The sequence below is a fragment of the Carlito syrichta genome, unplaced genomic scaffold (genome assembly GCF_000164805.1).
Source record: "Carlito syrichta isolate Samal-C Ts95f unplaced genomic scaffold, Tarsius_syrichta-2.0.1 Scaffold305277, whole genome shotgun sequence".
Lineage (NCBI taxonomy): Eukaryota > Metazoa > Chordata > Mammalia > Primates > Tarsiidae > Carlito > Carlito syrichta.
The window spans coordinates 62,716-83,002 of NW_007249373.1; the positions used below are offsets into that span (position 1 = coordinate 62,716).

The 20,287-nt window shown below is 38.6% G+C and overlaps 1 protein-coding gene and 1 pseudogene across 1 annotated transcript in view; one reads left to right on the forward strand and one right to left on the reverse strand.

Moving 5' to 3' along the window:
- LOC103263809 (rab proteins geranylgeranyltransferase component A 1) overlaps positions 1 to 20,287 on the reverse strand; it is a gene marked incomplete at its 3' end in the record, with an annotated part of 182,040 nt that overhangs the window by 60,115 nt on the left and 101,638 nt on the right. Inside the window, exons 6-8 of the mRNA XM_008061466.1 lie at positions 10,231 to 10,347; positions 9,625 to 9,745; positions 7,677 to 7,902 (exon numbers count right to left, since the gene is read on the reverse strand). Of these exons, the coding sequence (XP_008059657.1) occupies positions 7,677 to 7,902; positions 9,625 to 9,745; positions 10,231 to 10,347 (464 nt within the window). The remainder of the gene's footprint in view (positions 1 to 7,676; positions 7,903 to 9,624; positions 9,746 to 10,230; positions 10,348 to 20,287) is intronic.
- Positions 4,761 to 5,369, forward strand: LOC103263808 (annotated as a pseudogene).

Genomic DNA, 20,287 nt, shown 5'->3' on the forward strand with positions numbered 1-20,287 from the left:
ACATACAACACGAACTCTGAGCTGAAACAAAAGTATTGAGCAATAAACACTGTAATAAAAAAAGAAAAAAAAAAGGTCTTGTCCTAGTATCACTGTGGGGAAGTTGTATCTAGGGCTCCCTTATTAAGTGAGGATCCATAAAGGGAATTTAAAATGGTCCCAAGTCTGTAATGCCTTGTGGATGAAGAAAACACAAATAATCCCTGAATAAAAGCACCTTTAATTTGGGTCCCAGATTTAATCAACCAAATATAAATTCTTGGTAAAAAAGAAAGCATTGGACAAAGAAATAAACTATTAAGATGAATCAGTAGAAATAATACATGACAATATTAGAATATCATGAACTTAAATAAACAAGCAAAATATATATCAAAAAGGACAAGATGGGGGAGTAGATCTTCTAAAAATGAAAGATAAAAATATTGAAGTAAAAAAATGACTGAGTAAAACTGCAGACTAGTCACAAGTGAAGAGAATTAATAAACTTGAATACATATCTCAATAAAGTATTCAGAATGCAGCCAGAAAGACAAAGAGACAGAAAATACAAATGAGAAATTAAGAGATATAGAGGAAAGCACACTAAATTCTAAAACATATCAATTTGGGGTTCAAAAAAAAGTAAGAAGAAGAACAATGCAATACTTACAAAGATATTGGCTGATAATTTTCCAAAATGATAAATGATATAATTCAGAGATAGAAAAAACACAATGTATTTGGTTAAACCACATGAATTTGTACGTCAAAAATGGTTGGATGCTGTTAATTAAAAATAAAATTTTTTTTGACTGAGAAAACTGGCTAACCACATGCAGAAGAATGAAACTAGACCCCTTACCTATCACCATACACAAAAATAAACTCAAAATAGATCAGGGACCTAAACGTAAAACCTCACCCTATAAGAATCCTGTAAGAAAATGTAGGAAACACCCTTCTGTACGTCTGAGTAGGCAATGAATTAATGACTAAGTAACCAAAAGTGAATGTTAGAAAAGCTAAGACAGACAGGTGGGAACTCAGCAAACTGAAAAGCTTTTGCACAGCAAAAGAAACCATCTAGAGAATAAAGAGACAACCCACAGAATGGGGGAAAATATGCAAGCTATGCACCTGATAAAAGCTTAACATCCAGGATCTACAAGGAACTCAAATAAAGTGAAAGAAAAAAAACAACCCCATTCAAAACTGGACAAAAGACCTGAACAGACATCAAAAAATGGCATACAAAGCAGCCAACAAACACATGAAAAAATGCTCAGCCTCACTAATCATCAGAGAAATGCGAAGCAAAACTACAATGAGATATCACCCTAACTCAGGTAAAGAAGGCTATCATTAATAAGTCAAAAACAAGTGCTGGCATGGCTGTGAAGAAAAGGGAAAGCTTCTACACTGCTGGTGGGAATGTAAGCTAGTTCAATCTCTATGGGAAGTAGTGTGATGATTCCTAAAATAACAAGCATTGATCTTCCATATGATTCAGCAATCCTTCTCCTGGGATTAGATACAGAGGAGCATAAATCGCTCTACCAAAAGACACTCACACACGAGTGTTTACTGCCGTACTATCCACAACAGCAGAAACATGGAATCAATCCTGTTGCCCATCGAAAATGGACTGGATAAAGAAAATGTGGTACATATACATGATGAAGTATTACACAGCCATAAAGAACAAAACCATGGCCTTTGTAGGAACCTGGATGCAGTAGTAAACCATCATACTAAGTGAACTATCACAGAAACAAAGAAGTGAATGCCTCAGGTTCTCACTCATAAGTGGGCCCCGAACATTAGTTACATTAGCACAAGGGTGGTATTGGCAGTCGTTGGGCACTGCTTGAGGGGGGGAAAGGGCGCGGAGCATGTGATAACACAATGGGTACCCGGTCCACTACCAGGGGAAGTGAGAGCCACCTAGAAACCCAAACTTCACCTGAATGCAGCCTACTTATAATGTAAATCCTCACTTGTACCCCACAACTCTATAAGAAATAAAAACATTTCTAAAAATTATTATTTTTGGTTTGTTTTTGAGATGAAGTCTCATAGCACATTGCAGCCTCCAACTCTGGGGCTCAAGTGATCCTTCTGCCTCAGTCTCTTCAGTAGCTGGGACCACAGGTGTACAACTACAATAGACTATGTTTTGGTAGAGACAGGGTCTTGCTATGTTGCCCAGGCTGGTCTCAAACTCCTAGCCTCAAGCAGTCCTTCCACCTTGGTCTCCCAAAGTACTGGGATTACATATGTGAGCCACTGTACCAGGCTTCAAATTAGCTATTTTAAAAAACATTGTAACACCTCACAGGTCAATGAAAAAAATCATAATGGAAATTAAAGCACTTTCTAGTTAATATAAAAATAATACACAAGAAATGCATGGTCAGGCACAGTGGCTCACGCCTATAATTCCATCACTTTAGGAGGCCAAGGTGAGAGGATTTTCTGAGCCCACAGGTTCGAGACCAGTCTAGGCAACTTGGTGAGACCTCATCTCTACAATAAATAAAAAAATTAGCTGGGCATGGTAGTGCGTGACTGTAGTTTCGCCCCTTAGAAGGCTGAGGCAGACGGATCACCTGAGCCCAGCAGGTTGAGACTGTGGTGCCCTTGACCATGCCACTGCACTCCAGCCTGGACGACAGAGTGAGACTCCGACAAAAAAAAAAAAGAAAGAAAGAAATGTGTAAGATGCAGAACAGTAATTAGAGAGAGCTCTATAATCTTAAATGTTTATATTAGAAAATAAAAAATGATGACTACTTAACTCACTGAGTTTAAGCCTAAGAATTGGCAAAGGCAGGGGAGGTGAAATATGAGCTAAACAAAACCCAAAGATAGCAAAATAAAGAAGATAATAAAGAGAAGAAATTAATAAAATGGGACACAAAGCTATAATAGAGATAATTTTTAAAAAGCCCAAAGTTCATTCTTGGAAAATACAATAAAGAGGCTATAAAATCTGTGCAAGTTTACATGTTTAATAAATGAAGAAGCTAGGATTTAAATCTAGGCAGTCTTGTCTCCATAGTTCAGGTACACAATTACTATGCCATACAGCTTCCCAAAATGCTAAGTATAAAAGGAAAAAAATGCTATATTTGACTATATCAGTCTTAATGACCTCCATGTACCCATAAATACCATAAGACAAAATACATGCAACACATATAACTGAAAAAAGATCATTATTCAGAATATATATTAAATATCCTACAAATCAGTAAGACAAAGACAACAACCCAATAGACAAATGAGCAAATGACATGAACAAGCACTTCCCAGAAGAGAAAACAGAAATGGTCAATATGAGAAGATGTGCAATCTCATAGGTAATCAAGGAAATGCAAAATAAAGATATAATGAGATGATATTTTATGTGAGTTAGATTGACAAAATTTTTTAAGTGTTGCCAAGCATGTAAAGCTATGGGAATTCTTATGCACTGTTGGTAGGATGAAATTAGTACAACCCTTTAGAGAAATAATTGGATACTATGTTATAAAGTGTTAAAAAGGGGGTTCCAGGAAGATGGTAGTGGAGCCAGTAGGAGTGTGCGAGTCTCTGTGTGTGTGCAAAGACAAATGTGTGTGCATAAATGGGTGTGTGAGTTTCTTAGTGGGGACAGTGGGGACTCTGGAATAAGAGGCCTGAGTTCTCCTGGCGAAGCGGCTGCCCTCTTTACTGCTCTGACCCCAGTTCTTCCCATAGCAGGAAGGAGTATCATTTTCTGAAACTAACGAAGTCCTCCTCTGGAGGAAGCCACAGAGAGCCACAGCAAGCAGCCACCACTTGCTGCCTAACCCTGCCAACACAACATTCAGCCCCAGGCCAAAGCACACAGCCCCACCACTGGGATATGGAGACTGTGGTATCTGACAGGGAGGGAGCTATCACCTTCCAGCTCCAGCACCACTGAAACCTCTTGCTACCAGAAACAGGAGTGCTGGGCAGGTGCCCAGGATGACACTGGCCAAACAATAGTAAAAACAATCTGCAGCAAAAGGAACAAAGCAGGAGGTATCACACTTCCAGCCTACAAACTTTACTATAAGGCTACAATAATCAAAACAGCCTGGTACTTGTACAAAAACAGACAAATAGACCAATGGAATAGGAAAGTGATTCCAGAATCAAAAACTTGATCTCTCAACCAACCCATCTTTGACAAAGCCACAATAACAATCACTGGGGAGAGGAGATGTTATTTAGCAAATGGTGCTGGGAAAACTGGCTGACCACATGAAACCAATTCTTGATCAAATCCCCAAATGTGTATGCCATGAAAGATAAGATAGACTAGTGGGATCTCATCAAACTGAAAAGGTTTTGCATAGCAAAAGAAACCTTCAAGAAAGTGGGGAGACAACTCACAGAATGGGATATTTGCTAACTGTATATCTGACAAAACCCTAACATCCAGGTTCTAAAAGAAACTCAAAGGAGTCAAAAGGAAAAAAACGCAATAGCCCTGTTAAAAATGGGCAGAGGACATGAATAGACACTTCTCAATGAAGACATACAATTAGTCAACAAATACATGTGAAAAATGCTCAGCGTCACTAATCAGAGAAATGCAAATCAAAACCAACAATGAGATACCATCTTACCCAATAAGAATGGCCATCATTAATAAATCAAAAAACAATACATGCTAGTGTGGGTGCAGAGGAAATGGGATGCTTCTACACTGTTGCTGGGAGTGCAAACTAGTCCAACCTCTATAAATAATAGTGTTGCCCTTTCTCACTGCTCTCCAAATCCCGATGCAGCCATTGCCGAAGCCACGATGCTGAAACAAAAGAAGCAGAATCAGCACCAGCCACCCTCACTGCAGCAGCCCCCACTGCCTGAGCAGGAAGAGACTGGAGATGAGGAGGATGAGAATCCCATCAGACCACCCAACCTTCTGGGCCCTCCCACAATGGCCAATGGAAAGCCTGGTGATCCCAAGTCAGCTCTTCACAGAGGTCCTCCTGGATCAAGGGGACCAATGATTCTACCACTGCTGAGTCTCCCACCTCTTCCTTGGGGTAGAGGTCCAATTCGGGGAGACTTTGGCCTCAGGCCTGGCCCATATGATTGTGGTTGGTGGGGGCATCAGTGCTGAATCTCCTTTTCTGGGGCCAGGCCATAGTGGTCCCTCCAGGGGAAGCTTTCACAAAGAGCAGAGAAATCCTCCAAGACTCAAAAGTTGATCTCTTATCAAGAATACTTGCCCACCCAAGGATGATCCCCAGGTTATAGAAGACAAATCTGGCAGCCCTGTCTGCCAACACTTTGCCAAAAAGGGCCACTGTCGATATGAGGACCTTTGTGCCTTCTACCACCCAGGCGTCAATGGACCTCCTCTGTGAGACTGTGCCTTCCCATCCAGGATGGAAGGAGCCCTCTGTTGACTCAGTGGCCATGTATTTCCCTGTGGCCCTTTGATTCCTACTGTGAGGCTCTTACAACCAACACCCTCAGTCAGTGACACATCTACCCCATCCGTCACTTACCTCATTTGGGGGTCCAGAGTTGTGTTTCATCACTGGTGTACAGTGTGTGCACATTCATCTGATCCAGTATCCACAGACTAGCCTTTGGGACCCAATTTTGTCCCCTTCAGTTGCCTCCTGGATCTTCTCGCCCCTTGTCAAATGACTGCTGAATAGGAAACCTCTTTGGTGCTGCTTCTTGTGCATCTATCTGTCCACCTGTCCCCAGTACTGCCCTCAATTCCTGAGAGCCCTGGAGCAGTTTCCTACCACCCTTCTAGCTGCTTGTTTTAAGTCTTTTTATGTGACACCCCTTCCCCCAATGTTGTCAGCTGCTTGTGAAACTCACCAGGTTGTCTGACCTGGGATCAAGCTTGGGTGACTGGTAGTTACTCCCTGAAAGGCTTTTCTGCTTTTGGATTTATTAGTTTCTGTCAGCATGATCCCCACCGCTATGGTATGTGATCACTGTTCTTTATGGAACTGTGCTTCCCCCCGTAGCCTTTCTCAGTGTCTGTGGCATTTTTGTGACTTCCCAACACTAGAATAAGTTTTTCTGTCAAAATGAGTGAGGCTCTTGGTGCCCTCTAGGCTATTCCACCTCCCAACATGGGAGAATTATGAAACTTTCCATAAGACTGCCTTTCTGGTCCTCCCCATTCTTCTCCTGGTATTGGCTTTTCTGGGTCTGACCCAGACTAGTGAGGCATCTGGTAAAGCCTCTGATGGCTTTACCCTTCCTAGCTCCTCTCCAGCCCATTTTAGTTAGACTGTGTCATTGTCAGGCAACCAGCTCTTTCATTTGAATTCTGTAAATCTCCACCTGGCCTATTTTTGGGTGGAACCTGGACAGTACTGTCACCCTCTTCCAACCCTCTGCCCCTACACCCTGGCACCGGTTGTTTTCTGTGAAAATGGCAGTGAACAGGTTCAGTTTTGAACTGGCCCTGGGGAAATGTGTTAGAAGTTGTGTGGGCAAGAGGGATGGGTGAGACTTGTTGGAGAATTCAGAATGAATTTTTTTAAACATTTTTTATATTGTAATAAACGCAGTGGAAACCAAAATAATAATAATAATAATAATAGTGTTGCAATATCTAAAGAAACTAGAAATTGACTTTCCATATGATCCAGCAAGCCTCCTCTTGGGAATATTCCCGGAGGAACATAAATCACTCTACAAAAAGGATACCTGCACATGCCATGTTTACAGCTGAACTATTCACAATATCAACAACATGGAACCAACCCTACTGCCCATTGAAAGCAGACTGGATAATGTGGTACATATAAAAGATGGAATATTATGCAGCCATAAAGAAAGACAAAATCATGGACTTATCAGCAAATTGGATGAAATTGAAGATAATCATTCTTACCAATCTATCACAAAGAAACCGAAAGAACCAAATACCACATGTTCTCACTCATAAGTGGGACTTGAACATTAATCACAATAGTACAAGGAAAGGATCAGCTGTCACGGAACACTGACAGGAGGGAGGAAGGGTGGAGGGATACAACACCACAAAGCGTATCTGATCCTAATCCAGGAGAAGTGAGGACCAGTTGGAAGCCCAAACTTCTCCTGGACATTCATTGCTTATGTACATAATCCTGATTTTTACCCCACATCTTTATAACAAAGTAAATTAAAAAAAGAAAAATCACTCCCCGCCAAAACAAGTGTTAAACATTCTTCCGTCTCATGACTCAGGTATTCTACTCCTAGATAGATATGTATCCTAGAGAAACTCTTGAACATTTATATTCTGACACATAAACAAGGATGCTAAAAACAAAAAAACTGGACACATCCTGTACATTTAAAAATATACAGTTTTTAAAATACAAAAAATGAATTGTGGCATATTCATAATAGAATACTATATAGCAATGATAATAACCATAATTATATACAAAGATGATACTTTAAAACCTAATATTGAGTGAAAAAAGGAATTTATGGTATTTTTATAAAGCTTTTATTTCACAAAGGCAGGCCAAACTGAATATATCATTGAGGTGAGTAGGTAGGCAGGTATATAATCTATAAAAAAATAGAATGAAGTATTTGTTTGAATATACTAAATCTTAAAGAAATCTCATTTTTGTTTTCCTAATTTTCATCTATTATTCAAATTTCACCTTGAGAAGAGACAAGAAAATCAATGTCAAACTAACCTGCAGAAACACTGGGGAAGTTCTCCTTGGCCATACAAAGGAAACAAAAATGGAGTGTTGCCATACCGCCCAAGACAGTGAAGAAAGTTTTTAGTAGCTTGGAGACCACTGATGGTACTGCTGGCTGTTTCTGAAGTCATTGCAATCGAATGTAGGATAAAATACTGAAGGTTGGGGGTTAATTTTTGAGTTTTTAAATACTCCGAAAATGTTATCTCCTCACAGGCTATGAAAAGAGAGATGAAAATTTATCAATTAAAATCAGAATGAAACTTCTATTTAACACTACCTCACGAAAATGAGATCAAGTCTGTTTAAAAGACTTCACAGAGGTATATTATTATTACATTTGGGACAGTGACCATTGATCTCAGGAGAAAAAAAAAAACCTAGAAGCAATCTCAATATCCAATTTAGACTGATGGGACAATGTATAAGCTTTAAATGACAAATTTCTGTTTAGTATTTTATAGATTTAAAAAACTAGAGGCCAGGCGCAGTGGCTCACACCTGTATTCCCGGCGCTTTGGGAGGCTGAGGGAGAATCATTTAAACCCAGGATTTTGACATCAGCATGGGCAACATAGTGAAACCTTGTCTCTACAAACAAATACAAAAATTAGTCAAGCATGGTGGCACTACCTATAGTCCCAGCTACATGGGTTGTCATGGTTGGGCAATAATCTTGCTTTGTTATCATTAAAACTGCAAAATAATGCCAATAACTGCATCTGAAAATATTAAATAAATACAACAAAATGGAAATTGACAAAATTGATAAATCTATGACTTTTGTGAAACATACTAAATTTAGTATATCTTACTAAATACAATTAAAATATTATTATAACTAAAATATATAAATATAATTAAAATAATATAAATATAAGTCTCACTAAAACTTAGAATAAACGAAAAAGTAACAAAACTAATTTCTGTGTGGTTACTGGAATCAGTCTTACTACCATATCATCATTCTTCAAAATATAAGGGATCCCTAAAAACAACTCCTCTAAACCAAGAACAGAAACCAATGTAATCATACTGCCAGTGGTAGGAAATACAATCCCAAGACAAAAGACAAACATAATTTAAATAAATAAAAATTATAAAACTTTACTGAATAATGTAAGTTTACATAGCCACTACGAAGAACTTAGCAATATCTAGTGGATTTGAAACTTTGAGAGCATGAATTAGACTTTTATTACTTCATTGAAGAAAAAAATACTGCTGTACTTCTCACTGTAACTTTATACACGAATTATCAACAGTATATCTCAATTTTAGACAGCATTTCCAGTCCAGTGCACTTAAAATATATAGTTCTGATATTAAAATAGTGTCATTTTAACAGTATGAAGTAACTGGCCCCAGATCATACAGTGAGATGGGTCAAAGCCAGGACTAAAAGCCATACCCTCTCTGAATCTAGTGTTTTTCACTGTATACCATCTAGCCTTTTATTAGTTAAACAATCAAAATGAACTGTACAAGATTCTAAGCAAAAGCAGAACTGAAAAATGATGAAATATACAGTTTTTAAAAATTATTGATGAGAAAAAATGGAGTCATAAAAAGAGAGTACTAGGTATGAAGAGCCAATTGACAGTAGTATTTAATTAACAAGAATATAAATTAAAATCTAGTACAATATTTCTGTAATGATGAAAATATCTGTATTTTAGCAACAGAAGCCAATAGCCACATGCAGATATTGAGCACCTGAAATATGGCTAGTGAGATTGGGGAACTGAATTAATTTTATTTCATTTTAATTAACTTAAATTTAAATAGCTACATGTTGCCAATGGCTAACCTATTGAATAGTGCAGAATTATAATGCATTTTTTAAACAGTAAGGAGTTCTCTAAATTAGAGCAGGCACCTTAACATAATAAGAAAGTCCAAATAATTAGGGAACACAATTTAATGAAAAAAATAGTACCTTTGTATTCATCAGGATGTTCTTCATATTCCATACAAAATGTAAGAAATTTCATTAGCATCCGCTTTTCTACCATAGTAAGTTGTTTGCTATTAAAGACATCTGCTCTGGAACAAGGAACCTAAAAAATATGATTTTAAGTTAAGAAACTGCTTCCTAATGATATAAGTATTCCAAAGTACATTTTTCCCCCCTCTACCTGTAACATGATTATTCTTTCCATTCTAGTCAGGCTGTTTCATGTTACCTTCCATCAGTTCTAATAGTACCTGTTAATTTCAGAGCTAATTAATTTGCAAGCTTTCTTACTTCATTCTATCAAGTTTCTCTTCATGCTATTAAAAGGCCAATGGCATATCATCCTAACAGGAAACAAATCTAGCTGTGCTACCTGAAACTAACACTTTCTCAATACCAACATCAAGGTGTGAAATAAACCACAAGAAAACTAGCACTAGAAATTTTAATTGAGAAAAGTTTACAATGTACACTTGTAAATCACCGTGCAGAATTGGAATTTACTGCTTTATCAGGAAAATAACTATCTTATTTGCTTATCTTTCCAAAACAAACCATAATAACTTAAGCTCATAGCCAGCATAGTACCTGTTCCACTTTTCCTTCTCGAAATGCAAGAATCCTGGTAATATTTTTAAACTCTGCATATCGGCTAACATTAGATTTGATTAGAAGATCAATTGGCAATCCTCGAGAATACAGCAGCTATACAAAGAAAATATTTTAAAGGATAAGATAAAAGATGAAATAGTGGAAAATTTATAAACACTAAGTGAAGGTACATAATTTTGCTATATACTTTAAATAATTTGTAAAAAGCATCATACCTATAAATATAATATGTAACACAATTTATTACTGTTTCACAATTGATTTTTGAAGGTCAAATTCCAAAAAACTCAAAATCCACAAATTTTTCAAGTTTTTGTACCACTTAATGCAAATATTAATATATTTCACTGCAGAAATATTAATGTGTTTAATTATAGAGTGCCTCCTCAGACCCTGCTAAGAATATAATCTAATAACTGCATAACAGCATATGTACTTCTTTACTTTCTAAAACAATTTTTAAAAAAATCTGAATGACAGAACATACCAGGCCCCAAGGATTTTGGATGAGACTAGGTCTATAAAAAGTCAGGTAGTTTATAAAAAGAAATCAGTCCAGTGGCCTTCCCTATCCCATCAAAAAAGTTAAAGATGTGTGATGCTTTGACACTGAAAGAGTCAAATTATAAGATCCCTCTATAATTCTAGCAGTCTGGATTTATATGAGATATGGTATGTATGTGAGAGACTAATTTAATCTTTCAACTCTCTCATAAGTAATATCAGAGTGACAAAAATAAACTGTATACCTAGTATGTTTTAAATTTAACGATTTGGTTAAATGCAACAGATTTGGCTATTTCCTATATCAAGATACCTTTAAATAATGACTATAACTTGATGTCAGAAATGAAAACGTTACATCTATAATAAATAAGTGGGAAAAAGAAAAAAATAGCTTGAATATGAAAGGAAAAGGTAATTTCACAAATCAATCTAAACCATTAGTCTGAGTATCCAACATGTCAGGAAAGACTTTTAGCAAATCAATACCAGTTAAGTAAAATTTTATAAACAATAGCAAATCTATCTGAAACAAGTACTTTCTTAGTACTACATTGAGCTGCAAAGTAAATTATGAGAAAAATAGCTCTAGAAATTTTAACTGAGCAAATCTTATTATTTGCATTTATAAATTTTCATACAGGATTGGAATTTACTACTTTATCAGGAAAATAACTATCTTATTTGCTTTTCTTTTCAAAACAAACCATAATAACTTAAGTTCATAACCAGTTATAATACTTCATCAGCATCATACCTGGTCTACTCTTCCTTCTCCAAGTATAAGAATTCTGGTAATGTTTTATCCCTTTTTAAAATGTTAACCATTTAATGAACATTCATTTAGTGCCCATTGGATCGAAACCAATGTATTCCAGGTTATTGAGGCAATCAGATACTCCTGGGAAATTTCATCTGTTCTAATAATTACAGTTATTATATCTAAGTTCAAGATATTTTGCTGATAAGCAACTTATGAAAACACTTTTGGATTGCAGAGATTTTTGGATTTGAATTTGAATTTGTTAGTTTAACATTGTGCAGAAAAAACAAAATTAACATCACTTTTTAAAAAAAACGAACCCATTTATGATTAACTATGGGATGCTACCTCATTAACCTCTTCCTAACACACTGTACAACTGATATAGCCAATGTTTTTAATAATATATTGGAAAGTCTTAATTCTATAACAATAAAAAGCAGGAGGCAGGGGAAGGATGGCGGCTGAGTCAGTTGGACTATGTGAGTCCCAGTGTGAGTGAGTGCATGAAAAATTTTGTATACATGCTGGTGAGCAGGTGGGTATGTGAATGGCTGACTGAGTGAGGGCTAGGGAGCAAGCGGCCAGATGTCTCCTGGTGGAGCAGCTGGGCTTGGATCCTAGCTCTTTTTTTAAAAAATCAACAAAACCCTCCCTGGGAAGAAAACGCTGGGAGAGACTGTCTAAGTGGGGGCTTGAGAGCAAGTGGTTAGGCCCCTGGTGCTGCAGCTTCTCTGCCTGGTCCCTGGCTCCTCCCAGGTCGCAGAAGCCGAGTACCATTTTTTTTTTAAATTGGCAAAAGTTTTCCTGTGAAAATCAATGGGGAGAGACTGTAGCCCCAGGGTCTCCCTCACCATTGGAAGGAGAGACTGCTGGCTCCAGGCTTTGCCTCACCACTTCAGCAGTGGGCAGGGAAAGGGCAGCAGGGGCTGCAGAGGGAGTCCAGAGGCAAAGTCTCACGGAAGAGGACAAGAGAGGCACTACACCGCCATCTTGAAGGTGGGACAGGAAAGTGCTCCAACTTGCTCACCAAGGAGCAACAGACCCAAACTCTGTGACTGGCAGATCAACTACTCAGGTACTGCTCATGACCCAGAGGGAATATACTGAAAGCACAAACTTCAGAGGAACTTGGAGAGTGCTGAGTTCCAGCCCCCACGCTCCCTACGCTGATCCAGCTGTGACACAAAGGGTGTGGCCAGAAAAGGATGAGGAAGGACTCCAAAGAGATCACTGGTGAGTCTGGGGCGGAACAAAACCCCCTCTTCTCCAGCAATCCTCTGAACTTCAGTTGCAATAGAACTCCATTCCAGCATAGGCCTGGCTGGGGCATCCCCTGTGAGTACATACCTGGGAAAAAGACAACCCTACACCTACTTCTCCACAGGGAGGAGATCTCCCTGACCATTCGAGAGTAGGAGAGGAGGACTGCAGCCCCATACACCCCCACTGCCCCTCCTCCTTCCCTGTTTTGAACACTGAGGAGAGAGTGAAAGAGGTGGCTCTGTAGGAGAGACCTGATTAGAGGAACAATTACAGAGTCTACCACAAGAGGGCAAGTTTTGTTTAAATTTTTAATTAAAAAAAATTTAAATTCTTTGACTATTGTTAGCTCATGTACTTATTAAATATTTTTCCTTTGTGCATGAATATGTGAGGGTATGATTTGCATTCTACCCCTAATTTTTTTTAATTTTTCTGTTTCTTCTTTTATTTGTTGTTTTCTGTTTATGTGTGTATATGAGGAATTGAGCATCCATCTTTCAATTTTGTTGTTGCTATTAGTTTGATTTTGCTCTTTCGTTCTTCTGGGGTTTACATATTTTCATTTTTTGTAAGTTAAGGCGTGTGTCAATATACATGTGAGGGTTTGATCTGAATTACCTTTTTTTTTCTTCCTGGTCGTTCTGTTTTTCTTCTCTATTCACTTTGTGCTAGGCATGTGTGTGTGTGTGGTTAGTTTTCTTGGTTTTTTGTTTTTGTTTGTTTTGTTTCACTTTGTTGTTATTCCAGTTTGTTTTGGGATGAGTGTGTATGTCTGTGTATGTATGTTTTCAATTGACTTTTGCATTGGTTTCTGCTTTGCATCATCATATAGAGTGGTGGTGGGGAGTGGGTCTCAGGGAACACATACCACAATAAGTGAACATTGTTATTTGCAAGTAGTTTCTGAATCCTAGCACCAAATCCCCTACTTTATTTGAATTTCAAAAACTACAAGAGAGAGCATTATATTTCAAAATAGAACAAATCCAGAGCCCAGATCAGGGAAGAATAGAGGACTGAGCAAACATCAGAAGGGAAAGCCTCTCCCACTGACACTGAATAACAGAAATAAAGAGAAAAACTAGAGATATGTCACAAACGAGGAAAAACCAAAGAAAGACCATAGGCAATTTCAAGTGTACCAAAGACAAAACTCCTGAAAAATTAGACTTTGGTGCCCAAACAATGGAAGTCATCAAGGAATAGCCTCAGAATACAACAGGGATTAGGGAATGGATGGAAAGAGTCAATAAGACACAAGAAAGACAAGATGCAACACTGAAAGAACTTGTAACAGAGATTTTGACAGTAAAAAATTTCATCCAGAAAATAAATAACAAGATGACATTCATGGAAAGCAAAATAAATCTAGCTGAAGAAAGAATCTCAGAACTTGAAGACCAGAACATGGAATTAACCCGATATGTAAAAAACATAGGAAGAGGACTCAGAAAGAAAGAACAAAGCATACAAGAGATATGTGATTGTATCAAGAGGCTGAACCTACGCCTGATTGGTATCCCAGAAGATGAAAGAGAAAAGGAGAAAAACTTGGAACAAATATTCCAGGAGGTAATCGAAGAAAACTTTCCCCATCTCACCAGAGATGTGACCAGCCAAGCACAAGAGATACAAGAGAACTCCCACAAGACATCAAAAGAGAAGACAAACCCCGAGACACATAGTAATTTGCCTACATAAAGTAGGCAGAAAAGAAAAAATCCTAAAGGCAGCAAGAGAGAAAGGTCAGACTACCTACCAGGGAAAACTAATCAGAATAGCAGCAGATCTACCAGCAGAAACACTACACACAAGAAGGGACTGGAGCCCTATGTTCAAAGTCCTCAAAGATAAACAATTTCAGCCAAGAATTTCCTATCCAGCCAAGCTCAGCTTCATCACTGATGGAGAATTAAAATACTTTCCAGACATCCAATCCCTAAAAGATTATGCAGCTTCCAGACCAGCCCTACAGGAGACTCTTAAAAAGGTATTAAGCACAGAAGAAAGAAAAAAAAAAAGAATGACCACACACTCTTCCCAAGAGAACAGCAGAGCACAGAATCAACAGAGAATACAATGCAATAGGAAATTTGAAAACACACACATACAACAACCTCAAAACCAAAAGAAAACAAGCAAAGAAAAAACTTTATATGAACCTCATGACAAGGATAAACAACCACAGTTCAATGATCAGTCTGAATATAAATGGACTAAATGCACCACTGAAAAGACACAGAATAGCAAACTGGATTAGAAATCAAGACCCAATTATTTGCTGCATTCAGGAAACTCACATCACTACAAAGGATGCACACAGACTCAAAGTTAAAGGATGGAAAATGAGTTTCCAGGCATATGGATCACAAAAGAAGGCAGGAGTTGCAAACTTAATATCAGACAAAACAACCTTTAGGCTATCAAAAATTACAAAGATACAAAAGGACACTACATAATGATAAAAGGTTCAATACATCAATAAGAAATACCCATCCTAAACATATATACACCCAGCACAGGAGCACCAGCATTTGTACAGTAAATACTAAGTAACCTAAAATAAGATATTGACTCTAACACTATTATAGGGACTTGAATAACCCACTAACAGTCCTAGATAGATCAACAAGACAAAAAAATCAACAAGAAAATTCAGAACCTTGACACTTGACCAAATGGACTTAATAGATATCTACAGGTTATTCCATATAACAACCACATAATATACATTCTACTCATCACCACATGGAACATACTCCAAGATAGATCAATTCTTGACCATAAATCAAGCACAAATTCCATAAGGTTGAAATCTGGCCAAGCACATTCTCACACCACAGTGGAATAAAAATAAATATCAACACAAACAAAATTTCAACACCAACAAAATTTTCCCAAAGCCCACAAAGATATGGACACTAAACAGCATGATGCTGAACAACTACTGAGTCAATACTGAAATCAAAGTAGAAATTAAAAGATTCCTGGAAACAAATGAAAATAAAGAAACATCATACGAAAACCTCTGGGATGCCATGAAAATAGTTCTAAGAGGGGAATTTATATCTCTAGGAGCACACATCAAGAAAATGGAGCCGGGCTCGGTGGCTCAGCCTGTAATCCCACACCTTGGGAGGCTGAGGTGAGTGGACTGCCTGAGCCCGCGGGTTTGAGACCCACCTGGGCAACTTGGTGAGACCTCATCTTTACAATAAATCAAAAAAATAGCCGCGCGTGGTAGCGTGTACCTGTAGTTCCAGCTACTTGGAAGGCTGAGGCGGAAGGATCGCTGGAGCCCAGCAGGCCGAGGCTGCGGTGGCCGGGAGTGGCCACTACACTCCAGTCTGGGTAACAGAGTGAGACGCCAACTCAAAAAAAAAAATAAAAAAGAAAAGAAAATGGAAAGATCATAAGTGGCGAGCCTAACAAATCACCTAAGGGAACTGGAAATAGAAGACCGCCAAACCCCAACTTTAACAGAAGACACCAAATCACCAAAATACAAGCCCAAATATGGGACATAGAAGACAAAAATATCGTACTAAGCATCAACAAAACAAAAAGCTGCTTCTTTGAAAGAATTTACAAGATTGATGGACCCCTAGCCAAAATGACCAAGAAAAAGAGAGAAAAAGCCCAGATAAACACAATCAAAAATACTAAAGATCAAATCACAACTGACCCCAAAGAAATATAAAAGATTATCAGAGATAACAATGCACACCTATATTAAAACAAACTTGATAACCTAAACGAAATGGAGGACTTCCTGACATCACACAATCTCTAGAGGTAGGAACAAGAAGACAATGAAACACTAAATAGACCAATAACAATGCAGGAAATTGACTCTGTCATATGAAAACTATCTACAAAAAAAAAAAAAAAAAAGACGTGGACCAGATGGCTTTCCAATAGAATTCTACAAAATGTACAAGGAGGAGCTGATACCAATTCTTTTGAAAGTATTCCAGGCAATTGAAAAGGATGGAATTCTCCCCAAATCATTCTACAAAGCTAACCTCACACTGATACCCAAGCTGGGTATATATCCAAAAAAATAAGAGAACTACAGGGCAATATCCCTTATGAATATAGATGCAAACATTCTCAAGAAAATTCTAGCAAATCAGATCCAAAAACACATCTCAAAATTTATCCACCATGAGCACATAGGCTTCACCCATAGGATGCAGGGCTGGTTCAACATTAGCAAAACCATAAATGTCATTAAACATATAAACAGATTTAAAAACAAGAACCAAATGATTATATCACTAGATGCAGAAAAAGCTTTTAATAAAATCCAGCATCCCTTCTTGATAAAACCCTCAAACACCTAGGTATAGAAGGAACAGGGACTTCCCGCAATATAGTGACGGGGCAACCTGGTCTGTGAAACCCTCTGCAAAGGAGAACTGCATTGGGTCTCTGGCTCTCGCCCCGGGGGCTTCGGACCCCAAAATCGCAGGCTGCTCTTCATACGGAGCTCGGCCGTTGCCACCGCTGGGGCATCGCAGCAGACTGGACAACCACTGCAGCGCAGATGCCACTGCTGCAGCCACCGCCGCCAGGAACACATCGCACCACCCGGGCTGGAGGCGATCCACAACTTCAGTTGAAGCCCCTTCAGGGAAGATCTGCTGGGATAGCTGTCACCTCTCCTGTGACAGACGTCCTGCCCGCCGTGAGTCTCCTGCCTGTGCCCTGAGGCAGGCACCATCTCCAGTGTCTGCTGGTTCCTGTCCAGTCCCGTGCCCTCTGGGACCAGCAGCTGATATATCACCACCTGCTGGCGATTCAAGGTAACAACACTGAAAGAGGAGAAACGAGCTTGAAAAAGACATAGGCCAGAGTGGTGAACGGAGAGTGATCTGAATTGTCCTTCACAGCAGACCAGGGGCAACTGACCCTAACTGCAAACTAATTTACCTGCTTGAAAAGAAAGCTAGAAATCAGAATTAAAAGGATACTGGAATTAAATGAAAAGTCTCAGAGTGTGCTTCATTGATTCTGTTAGTTTAATGACTTAATTCTATTCCAACTGTATTGTTCTTTTTTTTTCTCTTCCTTTTCTTCTCTTTTCTTCTCTGTGTAAACCACATCTTTGTATAGAGGAACAGCACACCAATAAGGTGGTTGTTTAGCTTGTATGTTAGCATCACTATATGTTTTATTTTTTTTTGTATGGCAGTTGGTTCATCAGTAGCTGTGGTCTATTGTTTTTATCTGTTTCAGTACGGGTCTCTCTCTCCATTTGCTGGCACATGTTAGTTTCTCCCCTTACTCCTCTATCTCTCCACCCCCCCCTTCAACCCACTGTCTGCTCCATTCTCTTCCCTCTGCTAACCACATTTTATTTCAGGGAGTAAACCTACAGCCCCACTGCACGGACAGATTCCAAGGCAGTGGAAAGTGGGTTCCAGATTATCCACACACCTGTCAGCGAATACCAGGAGCTGCAGATAGATTTTGAATCACAGATCCCCCCTTAAGTAAATCTCAAGACTGCAAAAAGGACCACCTCCAACCTACAGTGCAACTCCAGAATTGAACAAAATAAGAGGGCATACATAAAGAATAGGAGATTGAACAAACAGAAGTAAAACCAATCCCTTTACTCCTGAATAACAGAATTAAAGAAGATGGTGACGTGGAGGGAAGGAAGAAGTAGGGAGGGGGAAACTGCACAAATGAAGAAAAACCAAAAGAAGAATATAGGTCTCACACAGAACCCTGGGAGATCAGACACTGACAAAACAGATTCTGGAACACAAACAATGAAGAGTCCCCAGAATGACTGGTCATATGCAACAAACCCAGACATCAAGACATTAATGGAGAGAATTTAAAAAATTGAGGAGACAAGAGGAAAATAGAAAGGAGCTGATGTCAGAAATAACAGCAGTAAAGAATACTGTGATGGAAATGAATAACAGACTAATAAGCAAGGAAAGCAGAATTAGCCAAGCAGAAGAAAGAATCTCAGAGCTCGAAGACCAAAACACAGAACTAACCCAAACTGTCAAAAGTATAGAAAAGAAGCTCAAAAAGACTGAACAAAACCTGCAAGAGGTGAACGATCACTTCAAGAGACCAAACCTAAGAGTAATTGGGCTTCCTGAGACAGAGAGAGAAACAGAAGCCACACTGGAACAAACATTTCATGAAATCATTCAAGAAAACTTCCCTCATCTCATCAAGGATGAAAAAATTCAAACACAAGATATTCAGAGAACCCCTTCAAGACAACAAATGAGATGACCAACTCCCAGACACATAATAATTCACCTAACAAAGTAGCTATAAAAGAAAAAATCCTAAAGGCAGCAAGAGAAAAAGGCCAGACTACCTACCAGGGAAGACCAAATAGAATAGCAGCAGATTTATCCACAGAAAGCCTTCAGGCTAGGAGAGCCTGGAGCCCTATCTTCAAAGTTCTAAAAGAGAAACAATTTCAACCAAGAATAACCTACCCAGCCAAACTAAGTTTCATTAGTGAGGGAGAATTGAAATCTTTTCCAGATACCCAATCCCTAAGAACCTACGCTGCCACCAGACCACCTCTACAAAAAACACTTGAGAAAGTACTGAACACAGAAGAAAAAGAAAAAAGAACAACTACGTTCTTCACAAGAGTACAGGCAAAAGATTAAAAACACACATGAGCCAACTCCAGAATCCAAAGAAAGACAACAAACAAACAGGAACAACTCTGTAAGAACCTTATGACAGGGATCATCTCTTGCATTTCAATTATTAGCCTAAATGTGAATGGACTAAATGCACCACTGAAAAGACATATAATGGCAAAAAGGATAAAATATCATCAGGCAACAATCTGTTGCCTTCAGGAGACTCACCTCACTAGAAAGGACACCCACAGACTCAAAGTAAGAGGATGGGAAACAAACTTTCAGGCGAACAGAATACAAAAGAAAGGAGGAGTAGCGATCTTAATTTCAGACAAAATATCCTTCAGCTATTAAAAATCAAAAAAGATACAGAAGGCCAATACATAATGATAAAAGGCGAAATCCATCAACAAGGAATATCTATCCTAAACATATATGCACCCAACATAGGTGTGCCAACTTTCATAAAGCAACTTCCAGGAAAACTAAAGAAAGATACTGACTGTAACACCACTATAACTGGGGACTTTAATACCCCACTCACAACCCTAGACAGATCATCAGGACAAAAAAATCAGCAAGGAGATCCAGAACCTCAATGTGATTTTGGACCAAATGGACTTAATTGATACCTACAGAACACTCCATCCAAAGACCACAGAATATACATTCTACTCATCACCACATGGAACGTATTCTAAGATCGACCACATAATTGGCCATAAATCAAGCATAAGCAAATTTAAAAGGACCGAAATTCTACCATGCACCTTCTGGGACCACAGTGGAATAAAAGTAAACATTGACACCAACAAAGTCCCCCCAAAACCCACAAAGACATGGACACTAAACAGCATGATGC